The sequence below is a fragment of the Barbus barbus genome (assembly GCF_936440315.1).
Source record: "Barbus barbus genome assembly, chromosome: 10".
Lineage (NCBI taxonomy): Eukaryota > Metazoa > Chordata > Actinopteri > Cypriniformes > Cyprinidae > Barbus > Barbus barbus.
The window spans coordinates 23,781,759-23,801,111 of record NC_136738.1 but is presented as its reverse complement, the minus strand read 5'-3'; the positions used below and the strand labels follow the sequence as shown (position 1 = coordinate 23,801,111).

At 41.5% G+C, this 19,353-nt stretch overlaps 1 protein-coding gene across 1 annotated transcript in view; it reads right to left on the bottom strand.

Moving 5' to 3' along the window:
- lrp1bb (low density lipoprotein receptor-related protein 1Bb) overlaps positions 1–18,978 on the bottom strand; it is a gene marked incomplete at its 5' end in the record, with an annotated part of 288,040 nt that extends 269,062 nt beyond the window's left edge. Inside the window, one exon of the mRNA XM_079427014.1 lies at positions 18,885–18,978. Coding sequence (XP_079283140.1) covers positions 18,885–18,978 — 94 coding nt within the window. The remainder of the gene's footprint in view (positions 1–18,884) is intronic.
- Between the last annotated feature and the right edge of the window lie 375 nt (positions 18,979–19,353).

Here is a 19,353-nt window from a genome sequence, read left to right as displayed (position 1 = left end):
GCTGCCGTACCCAGGAGCAAAGAGGTGCCCAAATCATACAAAGGCATTTTGATTACAGCCACACTGTCAGACGAAATCTATGCATCAGCTTCTCTATTAGATATAATGGACCTGACAGGCAGGATGTGCTAAATCATTCAGTCAGATTCTGGCACCTAGTGACAAGCTATTGTGACAAGGCCTGTTTAGGGCTATCCGGTGGGAAAGGAGAGAGCCTGGCTTTGAATGTCGCATGAGCCACATGAAAGACTGTTTAAGTGGAACATCTCAGAAAGAGAGAAGTTCCTGTTCTCGAAAAGTTAACTTGAACAGTGCTACTGCTCGACAAACTGCATCCTAAAAAAGGAGAGGATTGTTTCTTGGCCCTCAGCTTGTAATATCTTACAGAGTATCCACAGTGAGACTGTGCTTTGACAGTTACTGCAAATTATCCACTTCAGTACACTTCTCAGAGACACATATTCACAGGGAAAAATATTTTTTCCCTACGCTGCAAGATCCCTTCTGAAAACATCCCTGCAGGATGCATTAGGCTCCTTGGCAGAAGACAAAACAAGAAGACCTTCAGAAAACTTACGGTGCACTAATGCTGCATTCAATTGCAGGCAATCGAAATGGCCAATTCAAATATGTTTCTAGGCTGCAGATGTTTTATGTAAAGAAACTAGGTAGACATGATTAATGCACAACACTCTGTAAAAGCAATGGCTCATTCTAAAATAGTCTTATTTCCTTCGAATTACTGAATTACTCTGGTGCATACTTTCAAAGATCTTGATGTTTAAATTCTCAAAAGGACACCCAAAAATCTGTTATAGGCCTACTCACCCTCATGTTAATGTAAACTCAAAAACACACAAAGGATTGAAACACACTGAGTGCAATGAAAGTCAATGTTGTCCAAAACAATACACACACAAAAATAGTTTCTCTTTTTTTCTTTTTTTTGTGAGTGATACAGGTTATTTTAAGTACTGAACTATACCTTTAGCCATCATGTTGTGTTCCAAAACTGGATAAAACATCTGTGTAATAGGTCAAAATCAACATTATGAAAAATACTAAAAATTAATGTAAAAATAGAAACCCTCTATTGTGTGCATTGCAGTCATGTAAAAAAAAATATATAATTTATATTATATACACATATATACCTGTGTGAGGTTAAAATAGTTTTCTCACACTTTTTAGTGCTTCAGTAGTTTAGTAATTGAGATCCAAAAAACTAACTACTAAAAACAACCTTTGACAGATTTTTGACTGTGAAACTCAAACAAGATGAAGAAACGCCAACTTTTCCTAGGATGATTCAGAAGGCAAGTCTCACTTTCATGTACACTTTGAGTCTCTAATTTCATAAAATTTAATGTATTTCAAATTACAGTGTATAACAAGATTTGACAATAAAGGGTTTTCTATTTCTGTGAGGTTAAAATGAGTTTCTCACACTGCTGCAACAGTTTAATGATCCAAAAAAAACTAACAACCATATATAACCTCTTAACAGATTGTTGGCTGTGAAAAAATATGAAGAAACAGCATATTGTCCTAGGGTGAAGGCAAGTTTCAGATTCATGTACACTTTGAGTCTTTAGTTTCATAAGTTTTCATGTATTTCAAATTTCAGTGTTTAACAATATTTGACAATAAAGAACTTTGTTTTTATCTGACTTTTGGTGTTTTTCAAACTGTTGCTTTTTGGCAAATTGCATGGAAAACAACGGGGGGAGGGGGCAGTTTGAAACTTTGAATGCACAATCATGACCCTAAATTAAAAATTTCAAGAAAAAAATAAAGAGTTCAATAAGCAGTTTGAAAATAGTAGTGCAACAGAGCATGCACAAAGAAAGACAACTTACACATTGTGCATTTGCACAGAATCTCACCACGCGGCCTGTTAAGGACATGGTTTACTCACTTGTTTCTCCCAGACATCTCTGTCCAGATACACCAGTAAACTCATTGTTAACCAGCTAAAATAAGGGCTCAACTCTTGGATCCAGATCACGTAGTGAGGAAAAGTCAAAGCCTGACCTCTCCACCCGGTGTCAGACAAGTCAGCATGACAGCTGAGCAATCAAAAACAGCAGTCGACCCATGACTTCAACACCGCACAGACTCCAGCTGCTGCGGCACACTTCATTTGATGAAGTTCAGGTCCCTCCTGTCCTGTCAATCAGTGGGGAGCATGACAGCATTATCCACGTTCCTCCAACCAAGGCAAATCATTTCTGAAACTGCCATGTTGAGATGTTTGCTTACCTTGAGATTCTCTCAGCTCTCAATTTCTGATTCTGCTACTCCCTCTAGGCTTTTAGATGATATTGCAAAAAAGGGACAATCATTTGTCTTAGGTTACGTATGTAACCCCAGTTCCTTGAGGGAACGAGACGCTGCGTCTGGAGACGCTTTGGGGAACGCCTTCAGCGTAACCAAGCTCTGAATACAAGTGAAATCTGTCCAAAGGATGGGCGAGGCGTCACTGGCGAGGTGACGTAATGACCAGCTGGTATAAAAGCATCAGCTTATAGAATGAAGCAAGCGCTGGCAGGGATGCCGGAAGTGTGGCCTCGAGACGCAGCGTCTCATTCCCTCAAGGAACTGGGGTTACATACGTAACCTAAGACGTTCCTCTTCAGGAACTCAAGCTGCGTCTGGAGACGCTTTGGGGAATGAGATATCCACGCTGCCAGACTTACCAATCCCTGCCCAGTGTGTATCCATGCGGAGCACATCTAGGGCAAGAGGACGGAAGAGCCTGGAGTGGCCCGCATGTCCAGGCCGTAGAACCTGACAAAGGTCAAGGGCGTAGACCATCCCACAGCGTTGCAGATGTCCTGTATTGGGACACCTGCGAGGAAGGCCTAGGAGGCCGCCACACTCCTAGTGGAATGAGCCTTGACTCCCATCGGCGAGGGGAGGTCAGAGAACTCGTAGGCAATGTGAATGGCAACGACAATCCACCGATTGAGGGTCTGCTTTGAAGCAGGAAGACCTCTCTTAGGGTGACCATAGCAAATCAGCTGTTGGTCCGCCCTTCTCCACAGGGCAGCTCTGCTCGCACTGGACACATACAGTTAAGCCTTTGCTGGTCAGGCTCCCGAAAGGGAGGAGGACTGAAGGCCTGCATTACGACAGGCTGTGGCGTGACGGAAGGAATTTTGGGGATGTACCCTGCACGAGGGTACAAAAAGGCTTTGGCCATGCCGGGCGCAAAGTCCAAGTGAGTAGGGGCCACTGACATGGCCTGCAGATCCCCAACTCTCTTTAGAGAAGAAATCGCGAAAAGAAACACAGTCTTCAGAGTGAGATGGCGATCCAAGATCTCCTCAATAGGCTCGAAGGGAGGCCTACAGAGAGCATCCAACACCACAGCCAGGTCCCAAAGAGGAATCCGGGACCGTACTGGGGGCCTTAGCCTGAGTGCACCACGGAGGAAACGTGTAACTAGGGGGTGTCTACCCACTGACTGTCCACCAAGAGAGGCGTGGTAGGCCGAAATCGCCACCACAAAGACATTCAAGGTGGAGTGGGTTAACCCTGCGGAGAGTCGAGCCTGCAGGAACTCCAGCACTGTACCAACCGGGCAGTTAACTGGGTCGAGCTGACGATCTCTGCACCATGAATTGAAGAGTCTCCATTTCAGGGCATACAGTTTCCTCATTGAGGGAGCTCTGGATTGGAGGATGGTCTCAACCTCGGTTGAGAGACCGGAAGCTATGAGCCGTGCCCCCTCAGGGGCCACACCCACAGCCTCCATAACTCCGGGCGGGGGTGCACAAGGATGCCTCCTGCCTGTAAGAGGAGATCCCTCCTGACGGGAATCTCCCATGGAGAGCCGTCGAGGAGGGAAATCAGGTCCGAGAACCACACTCGGCCCGGCCAGAACGGAGGCTACTAGCAGCAGCCGGAACCTGTCCTGGCGCACTCTCTCCAGAACTCCAGGGAGCAGAGCAATCGGGGCGAAGGCGTACAGATGAAGCCTCGGCTACGTCTGTACCATGGCATCCAGCCCCAGTGGAGCTGGATGAACTAGAGAGTACCAGAGGGGACATTGCGCTGTCTCCTGAGTGGCGAAGAGGTCCACCTGAGCCTGGCCAAACACTCTCCAGATCTGCTTCACCATCTCGGTGTGAAGCATCCATTCCCCGGGCCACGGCCCCTGTCTCGACAGGATGTCTGCTCCCACATTGAGATGACCAGGGATGTAAATTGCTATTAATGAGAGAAGTTTGCCCTGGGACCACACAAGGATCTGGTGCGCCAAGCTGTACAGGGGGTGCGACCACAGAGCTCCTTGGTGGTTGATATAAGAGACCACCGCTGTGTTGTCGGTGCGCACCAACACATGGTGATCTCTTAGGTCTGGGAGAAAGTGTTTCAGAGCCTGAAACACACCCAGCATCTCCAGCCGGTTGATGTGCCAAGCGAGATGGTGACCCCAATTCCCCCAATGCTGCGGCGAAAAATAGTGGAGTAATATCAGAAAGGAGTTTCTCAGAGAAAAATTGCAAAGAGTTTGAAGTTATCATCATCTACAGTGCATAATATTATCCAAAGATTCAGAGAATCTGGAACAATCTCTGTGCGTAAGGGTCAAGGCCGGAAAACCATACTGGATGCCCATGATCTTCGGGCCCTTAGATGGCACTGCATCACATACAGGAATGCTACTGTAATGGAAATCACAGCATGGGCTCAGGAATACTTCCAGAAAACATTGTCGGTGAACACAATCCACCGTGCCATTCGCCGTTGCCGGCTAAAACTCTATAGGTCAAAAAAGAAGCCATATCTAAACATGATCCAGAAGCGCAGGCGTTTTCTCTGGGCCAAGGCTTATTTAAAATGGACTGTGGCAAAGTGGAAAACTGTTCTGTGGTCAGACGAATCAAAATTCAAATTTCTTTTTGGAAAATTGGGATGCCATGTCATCTGGACTAAAGAGGACAAGGACAACCCAAGTTGTTATCAGCGCTCAGTTCAGAAGCCTGCATCTCTGATGGTATGGGGTTGCATGAGTATGTGTGGCATGGGCAGCTTACACATCTGGAAAGGCACCATCAATGCTGAAAGGTATATCCAAGTTCTAGAACAACATATGCTCCCATCCAGACGTTGTCTCTTTCAGGGAAGACCTTGCATTTTCCAACATGACAATGCCAGACCACATACTGCATCAATTACAACATCATGGCTGCGTAGAAGGAGGATCCGGATACTGAAATGGCCAGCCTGCAGTCCAGATCTTTCACCCATAGAAAACATTTGGCGCATCATAAAGAGGAAGATGCGACAAAGAAGACCTAAGACAGTTGAGCAACTAGAAGCCTGTATTAGACAAGAATGGGACAACATTCCTATTCCTAATCTTGAGCAACTTGTCTCCTCAGTCCCCAGACGTTTGCAGACTGTTATAAAAAGAAGAGGGGATGCCACACAGTGGTAAACATGGCCTTGTCTCAACTTTTTTGAGATGTGTTGATGCCATGAAATTTAAAATAAACTTATTTTCCCTTAAAATGATAAATTTTCTCAGTTTAAACATTTGATATGTCATCTATGTTGTATTCTGAATAAAATATTGAAATTTTAAACTTCCACATCATTGCATTCTGTTTTTATTCACAATTTGTACAGTGTCCCAACTTTTTTGGAATCGTCTTTGTATTTCATTGTTGTATGTCTGTATTTATGTAGCACCGTGGTCCTGCGAGGCACGACATTTCGTTCCACTGTATGTCCCCACGTGTAGCGGAATGACAATAAAGCTCAACTTGAACTTGAACTTGAACCACACCAAGATAAGTGGTTCTCTGTAATGGAGAAAGAATACTCTTCTTGGCGTTCAGTCTTAACCCCAACACTTTCATGTGAGCAAGAACAACATCTCGATGAGAGCCGCCATCCGCTCTGATTGAGCGAGAATCAACCAATCGTCGGTGTAATTGAGTATGCGGATGCCCTGTAGCCACAGCGGCACTAACGCAGCATCCACACACTTCGTTAAAGTGCGGCGTGAGAGTGCAAGGCCGAAGGGAAGACCCCGCTACTGGTAAGCTTTGCCCCCGAAAGCAAACCTCAGAAACTTCCTGTGAGTGGGAAGGATGGAGACATGGAAATATGTGTATTTTAGATCGATCGCGACAAACCAGTCCTCGGACCTGATTTGAGACACGACCTGCTTGAGTGTAAGCATCTTGAACTTCAGTCTGCTGACTGAGCAGCTCAACTGACGCAGATCTAAAATGGGACGCGACCCTCCATCCTTTGGCAGTAGTTTGCACGCAGCGAAATTGTCTACTAAGGGAACCAGTCTCTCGAGACTGGCTTCTGTTGTAATCAGAGCGGCTAGTTCGGTGCCCTGGAACACACCAGCAGGGAACGGCTGAACTAGCTGCTCCAGAGACCCCCGAAGGGGTGGAGATCGCTGCGCCCTGGAACACCGAACGTTGCAGGGTTGGCAGACCAATCTCCTGAGGGCACTGAGGAGAGACGGGCACAGAATACGGCGGAGTATGCCGCTCTTCCCCAGCGGGACCTGCCCTCATGAGTCCTGGGCCATGGGCACCAGGACTGCCTCAACCGAAGTCTCCTATCGAATCGACTGTCCTCAGACCCGTCATCTTCTAGGAATACTATACTGGTAGAACCAGAGCCTGCAATGCAGGACCCAATGAGTCACGCTTGACAGGGGCTCCCACACTGCCAAGTGCCCACTAAGGGACCCAGTCTCTGGAGACTGGCCTCTGGTGTAATCAGAGTGACTAGTTTGGTATCCTGGAACGGCACACTGGCAAGAGAAAGCCGAACTAGCTGCTCTAGAGACCCTCAAAGGGGTGGCGAGCATCTCAGCTCCACTACGTTTCCAGGCGGAAAAAACTGAGATGTGTGCTCGCTGGAGATCGCTGCGCCCTGGAACACTGTACGTGGCAGGGTTGGCAGACCGATCTCCTGAGGGCACTGAGGAGAGACAGGCACCGAGTACCGCAGTGTACACCGTTCTTCCCCAGAGGAGCCGGCCCTCAGAAGTGCTGGGCCATAGACGGCAGGATGTTTTAGCAGAAGACTATCCAGCAAGAATGACGGTCCGCAGATCCACCTTCTGCTAGAAAGCTATGGCCCGGGAGCGCCACTCTGACTCCAACAATCTGGGGAGTACGAGAAGTGACGCCCCCTAAATGAGGAGCTGGAACATCGGTTGGGTAGCTGGTAAGAGAGGTAAAGCATCGTGCTCTCACTTGAGAATGCTTTTTTTTTAGGCTCCTATACACATATATATGTATCTTTTACATCATTTAATTCTTCAAAATTAAATGCAGAAAAACAACCAGGCGAGTAAACACAGTCTGATATGAAAAGGATTCATAATATGAACGAGAATGACGTAATGCAATGCAGGCTCTCACTCAAAGGGGGGAAGAACAGCACAGCGGGCTTCCAGCCCCGAGCGAGAGCGCTAGCTCTGGGGAATGCCGGTGGAGATAGGGCGAACCCATTTCCAACCCGTCCACCAGATCTAAGTGCGATCCCCGCAATCTCACTCGCTGCAGCGACGGGACCAGAACCTTGAGATCCTCGTTCACAATAAGCCCTCTCTCTCTGGGGGGAAGAAACCGCGGTGCGGGCTTCTGAACCCAGAGAGCGGGCGCTGGATCTGATGGAAAGGACGAAGATAGGGGATCGCCTGTCTTCATTCCCTCCACCTGATCCATCTGCGATCCCCACGATCCCCTTTTCGGCGAAAGCAGGGCCGGTACCACAAGGAACGCTGGTGAAAGCTCCCTCCTCAAAGAGAGCCCTCTCAGAGCAAGCATACGCAGTGACAAACGATAACAAAGCAGGTAGTCAGCTCCCTCAAGAGCTGATTCTGCGTGCTCTGCTCTCAAGCAGACCACGCACGGACTGTGTGCATCCCCAGCAGTGAAGAACACACAGCCTGTAATGCGATCTGCTCTTACCCAAGTGCTAGTTCCCTGCACTTAAAGAGATTGTGGAGCTTATTTCAAGTGACTGTAAAACAAACAACACTAAATAAGACTTACCTCATAGATCGACAGACACACACAGAGTAGCGGTTGCTGAATGACAAAAAGCTGACGCCGGTTTCACCGCATGTGCTTATATACCAGCTGGTCATTACGTCACCTCGCCCGTGACGTCTCGCCCATCCTTTGGACAGATTTAACTTGTATTCAGAGCCGGTTACGCTGAAGGTGTTCCCCAAAGCGTCTCCAGACACAGCTCGAGTTCCTGAAGAGGAACTGATATTTTTGGTCTATGCATCAAGTATTTCACAAAGCAGTTGTTTTTAAACCCATTGAAACTCCCAAAACGATTTGCTAAATGATCAAACACTAAAATGTAACATAATCTGTATGCGGTACCCATAACAGTCTATTTTGAAAGAGTTGCACTACAAAGTGGTTTTTCAAAGCCATTGGATGCCAACGACTCACCCACCAGGCTTTTTTTTTTTTTCAGGCCAATCTGTTGTTTCCAATAGACTGAATTTACTAATCAACCTCAACATTAAATTCAGGCTTTACAATTGATTTTAAGGGCTACTTGATAATAATTAATCCCCTGCTGAAGAGTTTTTGTTTCCTTAGAAACCAAGTGCAACCACAAGCTGCCCCGCTGAAGCATTTTTGCTAAGCTGGTTTCCTTCACCTGTGTTGGCTTGTTAAGCCAGGGGGCTTTGACTTCTTTGTTTCAAAGAAATTAATTGCCTTTAGAGGAGATAAACAGCAAGTGACAAGCACTGATGCCAAAAGCAGGGATCCCATTGGAATGAAAAAGCACCATAAAGAAAGGCTATTTTCACACTGTGGCATAGCCGCCGAGGCTCAGTGTGAAACGATGGGCTGGAAGTATTAAACTCTCTTAGCCTCTTGTTTTTCTGTTCCCTAATTACAGTGGGGGAAACATAACAGGTGACTTATGATGCATCAATAGGCCTACAGAAAATCACCAGAATCAACTCGGCTGAAATGCTGCAATCGCTGTTCACATCCATTTGGATGTTTTCATTGGTTTTACCAAAACAGACCTGGTGAAAAGTTACAGTTAGCCAAAAAAAACACATATATGGTGAGAATAGGGAGTCCAGACATTGTTCAACCAAAAATGTTAATTCTGTATAGCCTCCTATACCTCTCTCAAAAAAGCGTAGGTCAAAATCAAGGTGCCACCTGACTTTTGAATACCTTTACCTAACGGCTTTCACAACTGTACGAGTTCTAAAATCAGCAAGACTTGACCGAATCCAAAACTGACCAATACTTTGTCATGTTCACTTACTATAAGCTGCTAAACAGAAATTATAGAGGCTTGTTGCTTTTCATCTTCTCTTTTAGCTTCCTCTCCATTCTGCTTCATGCATTATAAGACTGAGTGCTGAAGAACATTTCAGATGACTGTTATTTATCCAGCAGCGAGCACTGAAAGTGAAAGACAGTCAGGGATTGGGAGGCTGAGTGCTTTATCTCCTGTGCTTTCACAGAGCGCTGAGGCGCATCAGAGATGCAGAGAGGGTGAATGCACTTCTCCAGCACCGAAAGAAAAGAAACAAAAACAAGCAGGCATGTATCTAATTAGAACAAAAAGAGTCAGAAACAGAAAGAAGTCAGCTGTGACAGACCAGAGCAGGTGGTGAACCTAAACAATCAGATAGGAGATGCTGCTACCAAAAGTACTTCAGAACGAAACAACATGTATTAAATTGCATACGATTAACACATAATGCATTTAAAATAAGGGATGGGTCACAATAGTTAAGTGGACTAATGTAACAACTTACTTCCCAAGTAGTGATGTCATATAGATGATACAGATTTGTTTTTTGTTTTTTTGATAATCGTGTATTTTTATAGTTTAATGAACTGTGTTATGGTTATGTGCTGCACTAAACATGAACAGTTTCAGTAGATTGGGATCTGGATGGGTAGACATTATTTTTAAAGGAATAGTTCAGGCAAAAATGAAAATGTAATGAAAATGTACTCACCCTCAAGCCATCTGATGAGTTTCCTCATTGGAACAAATTTGGAGAAATTTAGTATTACAGAACTTGCACACCAATAGATCCTCTTAAGTGAATGGGTGCTGTCAGAATGTGATGTTTTATCAGCTGTTTGAACTCTGAATAATCCATACAACTCCAATCCACCAATTAACGTCTTGTGAATTCTGACGGCACCCATTCACTTCAGAGGATCCGCTGGTGAGCAAATGATGTAATGCTAAATTTCTCCAAATCAGTTCAGATGAATTAAAAAAAAAAAAAACTCATCTACATTGTGGATGGCCTAAGGGTGAGTAAACTATCATCTTTGATAGAACTATTCCTTTAACTAGACCAAACCAAATAGTGCAACACATTTTCAGCTGCCTCGGGTCTGGAAGTTTTTTCTTCCAATATTTCCCCCCATCTAATTATTTAATATAGTTTTAACCAGGAATTCCATTGTCAAACACAATTATTTTTAAAAAGAAAATAAATAAAAATCTGAAATAATGCAGGCCATGGAGAACATGAACAGGATTTTTACTTCCGAAACCTGGTTTGCTGGTATTCAAATTGATGCCCAATATTCTGTTACAAAATACAAAGAGAACGCATAGAGAGTAGATCACTGCACGAGTCCTGCGGAGTAGGGTTACAAACCAAAGTTGGTGGTAATTAACTGAAATCAAATAATATTTTCTATCAAAGTACATTAAGATAAAAGCAATTGAAATTAAATCAAACCACGTTAAATCCTTTTGAATGCCTTTCTCCTGAAAGAGGCACAGATGATGAATTAGGCTCCTGTATGGGTTTTTAAAACATTCCAGCATCAGCCTCTCAAACCTATAGCTGCATGCCAGGTGGCAGCTGGGACAGTTGCCTTTTAATCTGGTTTGGCGATCCTAAATCACTGCCACAACAGCAGGCATGATGTAGGGGAGTTTGGAAGAGACATTCACTCAGACGCTCCTTTGGCCATGGGTTGGGTTCTCTCTCTCTCTCTCTCTCTCTCTCTCTCTCTCTCTCTTTGCCCAGGTGTGTGGCCTTGTTTGCCATATGTCAAGTGAGTGAACCACTAATATCCACAGGGCACCAACAGGAGCCTGCCCAAAAACAAGTTTTTATTTATGTGGTATGACATTGAAAACCCCAGTCTGTCATATAGGCTGAAATAATTTTTGGTCGTACTTCATGCTTCAGTCATGAGTCATGATGTGTTTTCAGTCTGCAGTTCTGAGTGTTATTATGATGCTTTTTAAAGATTCAACAGTGTACCAAAGCTACATGCTAACTATGAGGCACCTCATGAGGGTGCCCAACTACTTGTTCTGGACAGGCTGTCAGACTGATAGGCATACTTTAGCCCCAGGATAAAACTGTCTCGCAGACAGTTGAATCTTTGCAGCTCTGGTCCACTGTCTGCATACATTGCTCAGAGTCAAGCATTAGTTTTATCCCGACTAAACCCTTATTTCTAAGGCTGTTGAGTCCACTTTAATAGAAAGAAAGCCAAATCCCTCTAAGTGGACCAAAAAGTGAACGGAGTTAAAAAGTACAATCTCAGGTCTCTTTTCACATTACCATTCATTCATTTAGCAGATGCTATTATCAAAAACAGAACAGTTGTTTTTGGTTTAGCTTTAGCTGTTTTTTTTTTCTGAAAATATCATATTTTTACATTATTTTTAGTTTTGAGAAAATGTATGCATGTTTAATAGAAAACTAGATTTTGATATATAGGCTACACAATTGTTCAAAAGTAAGATTTTGTAATAGCTACTCTTGAAAGAAATTGTGTATGCTCACCAAGGCTGCATTTATTTGATAAAAGAATACAGTACATTTATGCATTTAGCAGACGCTTTTATTCAAAGCAACTTACATTGCCTTCAAGTTACAGTTTTTACATTTTATCAGCTCTTGCTTTCCCTGGGAATCGAACCCATGACCTTGGCGTTGCTAGCGCCATGCTCTACTATTTGAGCTACAGGAAAGGATAGTAAAAACAGTAATATTTTAATATTATTATTATATATAATATAATAATAATTTATTCCTGTGATGGTAAAGCTGAATTTTCATCAGCCATTACTCCAGTCTTCAAGGTCACATAATCCTTCACAAATCATACTAATATTCTGAAGAAACGTTTTTTTTAAGTTACCAATGATGAAAACGGTTGTGTGTGTCGCTTAATATTTTTGTGGAAACATTGCCATTTTTTCAATATTCTTTGATGAACAGAAAATTCAAAAGAACAGCATTTATTTGAAATCGAACTTTTTTGTAACATTATAATTGCCTTTACTTTTTTACTTGAGATCAAGTGAATGTGTCCTTGGTTAATAAAAGTATTGATTAATTTTTTTAAACTTACCCTAACATTTGAACTGTGCTGTATTTTGATATGAATATACATATTTAGAGGTAAATTTCAGCAAACTGAATCATGTTTGATTAATCGTACAAAAAAATGGTTAATTAAAATACATTTTTAATATACTGAAAGCCTCAGGCTACATCCATTCACACAAAAGTATTATATTTCTGAAGTCATTTAATGACTTTCATGAAGCATTACAAGGTGGTCCAGCTAAACCCTCGAGCCTTCATTTGTGCAGAACACTGAAGACCTCTGAGAGTCACTGAGTAGTTTATATATAATATGATCCTCATTGTTGTCTCCACAGAAATAAAATAAGCGGCTCATCTCCTTCTCTGTGTGTTATCATTACCTCTATACGGTTCACAATATTACAAATGAACCGCACAGCAGTCCTAAAGCCAAATGTACTCAGACCAGACCTCTGAGAAGCACATTTTGGACCATTTGCCACAATTCATGCAAATCATTTCAGCTAAATGATTTATTTTATTTTTGATTCAGTACCTGTTGCTGTGTCATTTATTTTTACATAAAAATGTAAAATTCTTCATATGAATAGCAAATATCTGGTTTTGAAAACTTTGTCTATGTATTTAAAGTTAATATACAATAACTACATAATATGTAGTTATCAACAGATAAACTCCTAATTCCGTCTGCTTTTCACAAAGCACACTGTTTTGCTCATTAAGAATATTTGCTAATCTTTCAGTCTTCAGTATAAAAGCACTAATAATTTACTTCGTTCCCATAATTTATTGTCTCTGATTTGCCATATTCGAATTGAATCCTTTCCAATTATTCTGTTTTACAATGACTGGTCCTCCACTAAACGCAAAATGTGGAAAGAGAAAAGGAGACAAGAGAGAGAAGAAGATCCGCTGCTTCATTAATCACATTACTTATGCTGCACATTTCACAAAAAGCTTCATCTTAAACCTCTGAATAATTAATTCAACAGTGAGAACGCACAAACACACACACACACACACACACACACACAGTCTGAACATGGGTCTCCTCCCCAGCCCAAAAGTAATTCACCAAGCACTCTACTATGATAACAGGCCAGCATGTGTTTTACCAGATCTAACAGCTGACAGACTGTTCTCTAAAAAAAAGGTGCAAAGACATACAGATCCAATTAAAACGGGTGCATAAATCCACAAACTATAACAACATATGCACTCTCCTGACTGTGCTATTAAAAGCTTCCAAAATACTTTGTTCAAGCAGTGGCCACTGTGACATTAATGCATTTCAAATACTCATTGATTTCTTCACTTGTTTCTGATTACTAAGACACAGGCTCAAAAATTAACACTCAGAGAGCCCAATACGAGTAAAAATGAGCTTCAGTGTGGGTAAATAAAAAAGTTAGTAGCCAATAGATTTTCAATAAAAGAGTAAGTAGACAATATATGGTCTGTTCATATAGAACTACAACATAATAAATGGCGATTAAAAAGCGATGATTTACCCACAAATTAAAATTCTGTAATAATGTTCTCACCCTCACGCTGTATCAATGACTTTCTTTTGTGGAACACAAAAGGAAATATGTCTTGAGAATTCCTCTTCTTCTTTTTTTTTTTTTTTTTGCCATAATGGAAGTCAATGGTAACCAAAACTGGTAAAAAGTATTATTTAAAAATTATTTTTCAGTGTTTCACAGAACTAAAAGAAATTCATACAGGTTTGGAACAACATGAGGGAACATTTATGATCTCAATTTTCATTTTTGGGTAAACTATCAATTTAAATCAAATTGTAAAAGTCAGTCAGATCCTCACTGGTGAACAAATTGTCTCATAAAGAACAGATCTGTTAATTTTGTAGACTACATTATACTGTATGATGCTCTGACTGAATTATTTGAAATATTTGTCATAATATGGAAAGAGAGAAAAAAAGAATTCAATTTTTGTCAGAGATAAAAATAACATAACTTTATGTATCCATCAATCCATCCATCCTCCAAACTGTTTGGACTATGCAGGGAAACACAATGGATGGTCAGTCCATCACAAGGCTGACAAAAATATTTATTTTATTAAAAAAGCAAAACAGTTTAATGTAAGATATATTTAAGGCTGGAAAATGCTTAATTCTAACTGCCAAGAGACGCAAAAAGTTAATTTTGGACTCTGCAGACCGGATGGAAAACCCTGTGGTACAATAAAACATCTGTCTCCATTAGCTTGCACAGAGCTGGTTCCAGCATGTCAACATAAAATACAGATGCACATGATGACATAGGCCAGCAGATTACCTGTGCGTTGCAGGATTAGCTCCAACAGCAATGCTCAGCCACAACCACTCATCAAAGGTCAGAACACTTAATGACTCAGCTGCATGTGTGGCCAACTTCAACTGAACTTCAATTGGACCAAATGGGGCGTGCAATAGAACGCCAACAAAAATAATGAAGCCTGTCACACAGGTGCTAGATGAATCACCTCCAGAAGCAAGGCTACTGCTCTTACCAGAACCCAAGTGCTTTGCTTTGTCATCTCCCTTTGTCATTTTAAACCCCTTTTCAGCAAGTGCTTTGGCTCGGGATTAGCATGCATTATTGCTTCCCGTTTTATAGAGTATCACATGGATAACTGTAAGGTCATCCACCAAGCAGGGGCCGTTTTACTGAGACCACTGGACTAATTACCTGGTTGGGAAGGAGGAAACACCTGAAGCTGAGGCATGGATTTATACCCAGAAAAAAAACAGTAAATGAGTTCCATATGGCAAATATAAATATGTAAAACACATTTTTTGAAGTAAAACTTTCCAGATATTGACACAAACCACCTATGAAAATAAATGCAGACCAACCTGAGAAGGTCAGTCTTTTATGTGGGATGGAAGTGCTGTGCAACCACAACCCTGTTCTAAAACGTAATTCACACTTAACCAACAGACGCCATCCAATGTCAATAATCACCAGATTTCAGTACATTACTTCTCAGACACTCTACAACCCAACAAACACTGACGAACGGAAACAGATGCCGACAGGGTAACACACAGATCTGTCAAAACCCGACGAACATGTCTGTTGGCGTTGGTTGGTGTCTGTCTATGCAGTGTGAATTAGCTTTAAAGGGATAGTTCACCCAAAAATGAAAATTCTGTCATTAATTACTTACCCTCATGTCGTTCCAAATCTGTAAGACCTTCATTCATCTCCGGAACACAAATTAAGATATTTTTTGATGAATTCCGAGAGCCTTCTGTTGCTCCAGTTGTTTACGTTCAAAACAAAGCGTAAACAACATATCCGCGTACATACATACATTGTTTACGTATGTGATACTCTTCAAAATGGCGCAGAGGAGACAAATTGTTGAGTCATTAAGTCATTATTTTTGTTTTCTTTTGCACACAAAAAGTATTCTTGTAGCTTTGTAAAATGTCACATGGATTATTTTAACGACGTCCTTGCTACATTTCTGAACCTTGATTATGTTAAGATCCTTGCTGTCTATGGGGTGGGTCAGAGAGCTCTTGGAATTCATCAAAAATATCTTAATTTCTATTCCGAAGATGAACAAATGTCTTACAGAATTTTCATTTTTGGGTGAACTATACTTTTAAGAAAGCATCCAAACAATCACTGAACCATGATTGATTTGGAATATTCTATAAAGGCAGCAACACAAATAGTGCTCTGCATGGGTCACTTGATTTCAGTATTTGTTTGTTAGGTGTAAATTCTGAAAAAACATTTTGCCATTGAGGTGAATGGAAAAAAGGTCCCAGTTATACTGAATTAACCCTAGCATTTGAAGCAAATAAATTTCTGCTTTAAACACATAGCAAAAACTAGTCAAAGTTAAGTTGTTTACCATTTAAAACAGCCTCCACATCTGGAATGCTATGATCATGCCCTACAATACTGCCTCCGTAAGCAGTTCCCTAGGTTTCGTTACAGAGCAATGATATCTGCCCTTTCCTTGAGTTTTACGAAAGCATTTCCCCTATGTAGTGTAACAAATCAGCATTGCCTTTGCATGACTGAGGTCATTTGCACAATGACTGTTTGTGCCTTTATTGACTTTCCTCCAATAGCAGGTAAAAATCACAGTTGGACAATAAGCCAGCACAGCATGCCTAGATATAATCTCATTTAATTAGGCTCTGGGGGCGTCCTCCCGATTTCATTACGAAAGGATAGTGCTTAACCTGCTTTTTGGGGCATGCTCTCTTAAAGGGGGAAACATTTCCAGCAACCTTGAACTGTTTATAATAGCCGATAAATATCTGAAGCAAGAGTCACGGGTAAGATAAAAGAGGGTTTGATATAATGAAGTGTAGTTTGAGTAAACTACTTTTCAATGATGCCTTTCCATCTGCCTGCACCGGTGCTGTAAACTCTCTGCTGCGATACTCTGGATTAGATGGCAAACAATGATTAAAGATTCACTAAACAGACTGTGGAAAGAGGTTTTATCAAGCATCCAAAGAGAGCATATATGACACAACTACACTGATGACTTTGCAGCGATTGTCCTTATTTTTTATAATATGTGATAAGTGAATGAGCAGTACTGAGAATTAGGACACAGTATCATACGATGGAGACATGAATGTATGCACTTAGCAGGAGAACACAAGCCTCAGAGTAACACTATTCAGATAATCTCTTTGCAGGGCACCATGACATTTATATTCATCTGATATGATGAATATGCAGCTTTTGAAAATGGCACTTTTTCTCTGTGAACACACCTGGATGAAGAAACATTAAGATCCAGTGCGCGTGTGTGAAGAAGTTCTTTCGACTTAACCCTTTGATGCATGAAGTATTCATTAAATAGCAAGGGGGGAAAAATCACAAGGGAGGCAATCATTTGTCCAATGCAATAAATAATATTAAAAGAAGATATTCAAGGGGTACTGGGTGCTTCAAGACTTGCAACCATGAATGATAGTTTAGATGTAACAAAACACCCTGAATGGTTTAAAATGTCTTTTAAAGAACTGTCGACTATAGTGAATGTCTTGAATTGAAGGGTCAAGTTACATACAATATGGATTTTAAAATATATGTACTTTTAAAATAATTAATCAAATTATGATACACTATTACCTGCTGTTTTTTTTTTTTTTTTTTTTTTAAATCATATCTTCTTATGCGAAAGGCAACAGCGATGCAAACTCTGCAGATACCTTCTTTGTTTACAAATGCTGTTTTTGGTTACAAAAGACAACCTTGCAATAACTGCCTAATTGTACTTTATATTGTGTATGCATTTAGATATGATACTTGAAATCAGAATCTCTTTTTCATCTCACGTCTAGAATTGAGAGCACAAGGGGAAAACAATCTTGACAGATTTGTCTGTGCTACAAGCTGACAAGCTATGCTTTATCTCAATCCGACAGTGAACAGGAATTTGCAGCAAGTGAACAAAACCCCTGCAACTAGTTCAAGACTCATTAATCCGCACATCAAGATTCATTAAATATCTGCCCTTATTGATTTAGCTTTTTCTGACAGAGTCACTCACAAATGCTACTTTGCAGCCTAAAGCTTACGTTACGCAAGCCATACAAGTAATACATTGTGATATTCGAGAAACTTGTAACATTCACTACTAGTGGTTAGAAGTTGCCAGAAGTTTATGGTATAACAATACACTGGCTTTGTTTCAAGCATTACAGGATGGCTAATAAAATGTATTTGTTACTGAAAATAACAAAGATGGCCCAACAGTAGATCGCATGATGATTTCATTTGAGTTCAGTTCAAAATTGTCTTTTTCAGCAACTGTTGACCAATGATAAAATAGACAGAGCACTGACACCCATTAAAAAACCAAACACCATTAAGGTAACATAAGACACTAAAGTAATGCAATAAACTCTTCCTACATAACACAGTGGAACATAATTCACGCCAATGAGGATAAGTGATAACAACAATAGAGCAAACTGACTTAATTCAAGGAATTCTGGAAATTTGCTACAAATTACAAGATGACTCATACTAATACCAATTCAATTGTTATTTTACAGTTTAAATATATGCACTGCACTGCTAAATGTAGCCTACATTTCTCAGTAAATATGCCAATTCATATGTTTTCAAAATATGTTTTTAAAAAGTCATTCTTATCGAACAAATTCTTATATTCTTGTTTCATTTCCACAATATATCATGATTCTATATCATCCTTTACATGCCAAATATTTCCAATATGATTGTGATGGTTTGAGCCTACTCTTTTAGTTCTATCCAAGCACACCACACCAGTAGACACTACCTACAGGGAACTGAATTACACCATCGACTAAATACAACACGCGAGTGTGAAACACTCCAACCTCAACCTGACTACTACTCAATTCAGTGCAACATTTCGGGGAAAATGCTCGCGTCGCATCAAAACGCGTAGCAACATCAGGCGCGTGGCGAGATGCGCTGACAGATTATAGGATGCTCCGCGAGCCCAAATTTGATTGCTGCTGCTGCGTCTGTCTTACCTTGCTCTGAATCAGCGTCCCTCAGTGTCTGAACATTTGAGAATATATCCCCGAATCCCAGTATGACGAGCAAGGTGAGGATATATTCGGACATCGTTGCTGAGTGAGGGCGAAGGCCACCGCACTTCTTTTGCTGAAGTCCGATTCCAGCCCTCTAGTAGAGCGCCGTTATTCAGGAATGACAAGTGAAATTTGTCTGCAGAGCGCACCGACCCTCCTTCACTCCTCGCATTCAGATGGATTTCTAGGCGCGCGAACACATGAGCTTGCAGGCGACAGTGTGAGCGAAGAGAGAGAGAGAGAGAGAGAGACGGAGAGAGACGGAGGGTGTGCGGATAGATGGGGACAATAACGCACTGTGAGCTTGACTTTGATCGGTTTCCAGGCACCTGACGTAGCGCAAGGAAAGCAGGGGTTCGTAACAAGGGGAATGCGCTAATTAAGCAAAAAAAAAAAAAAAAAAAATACT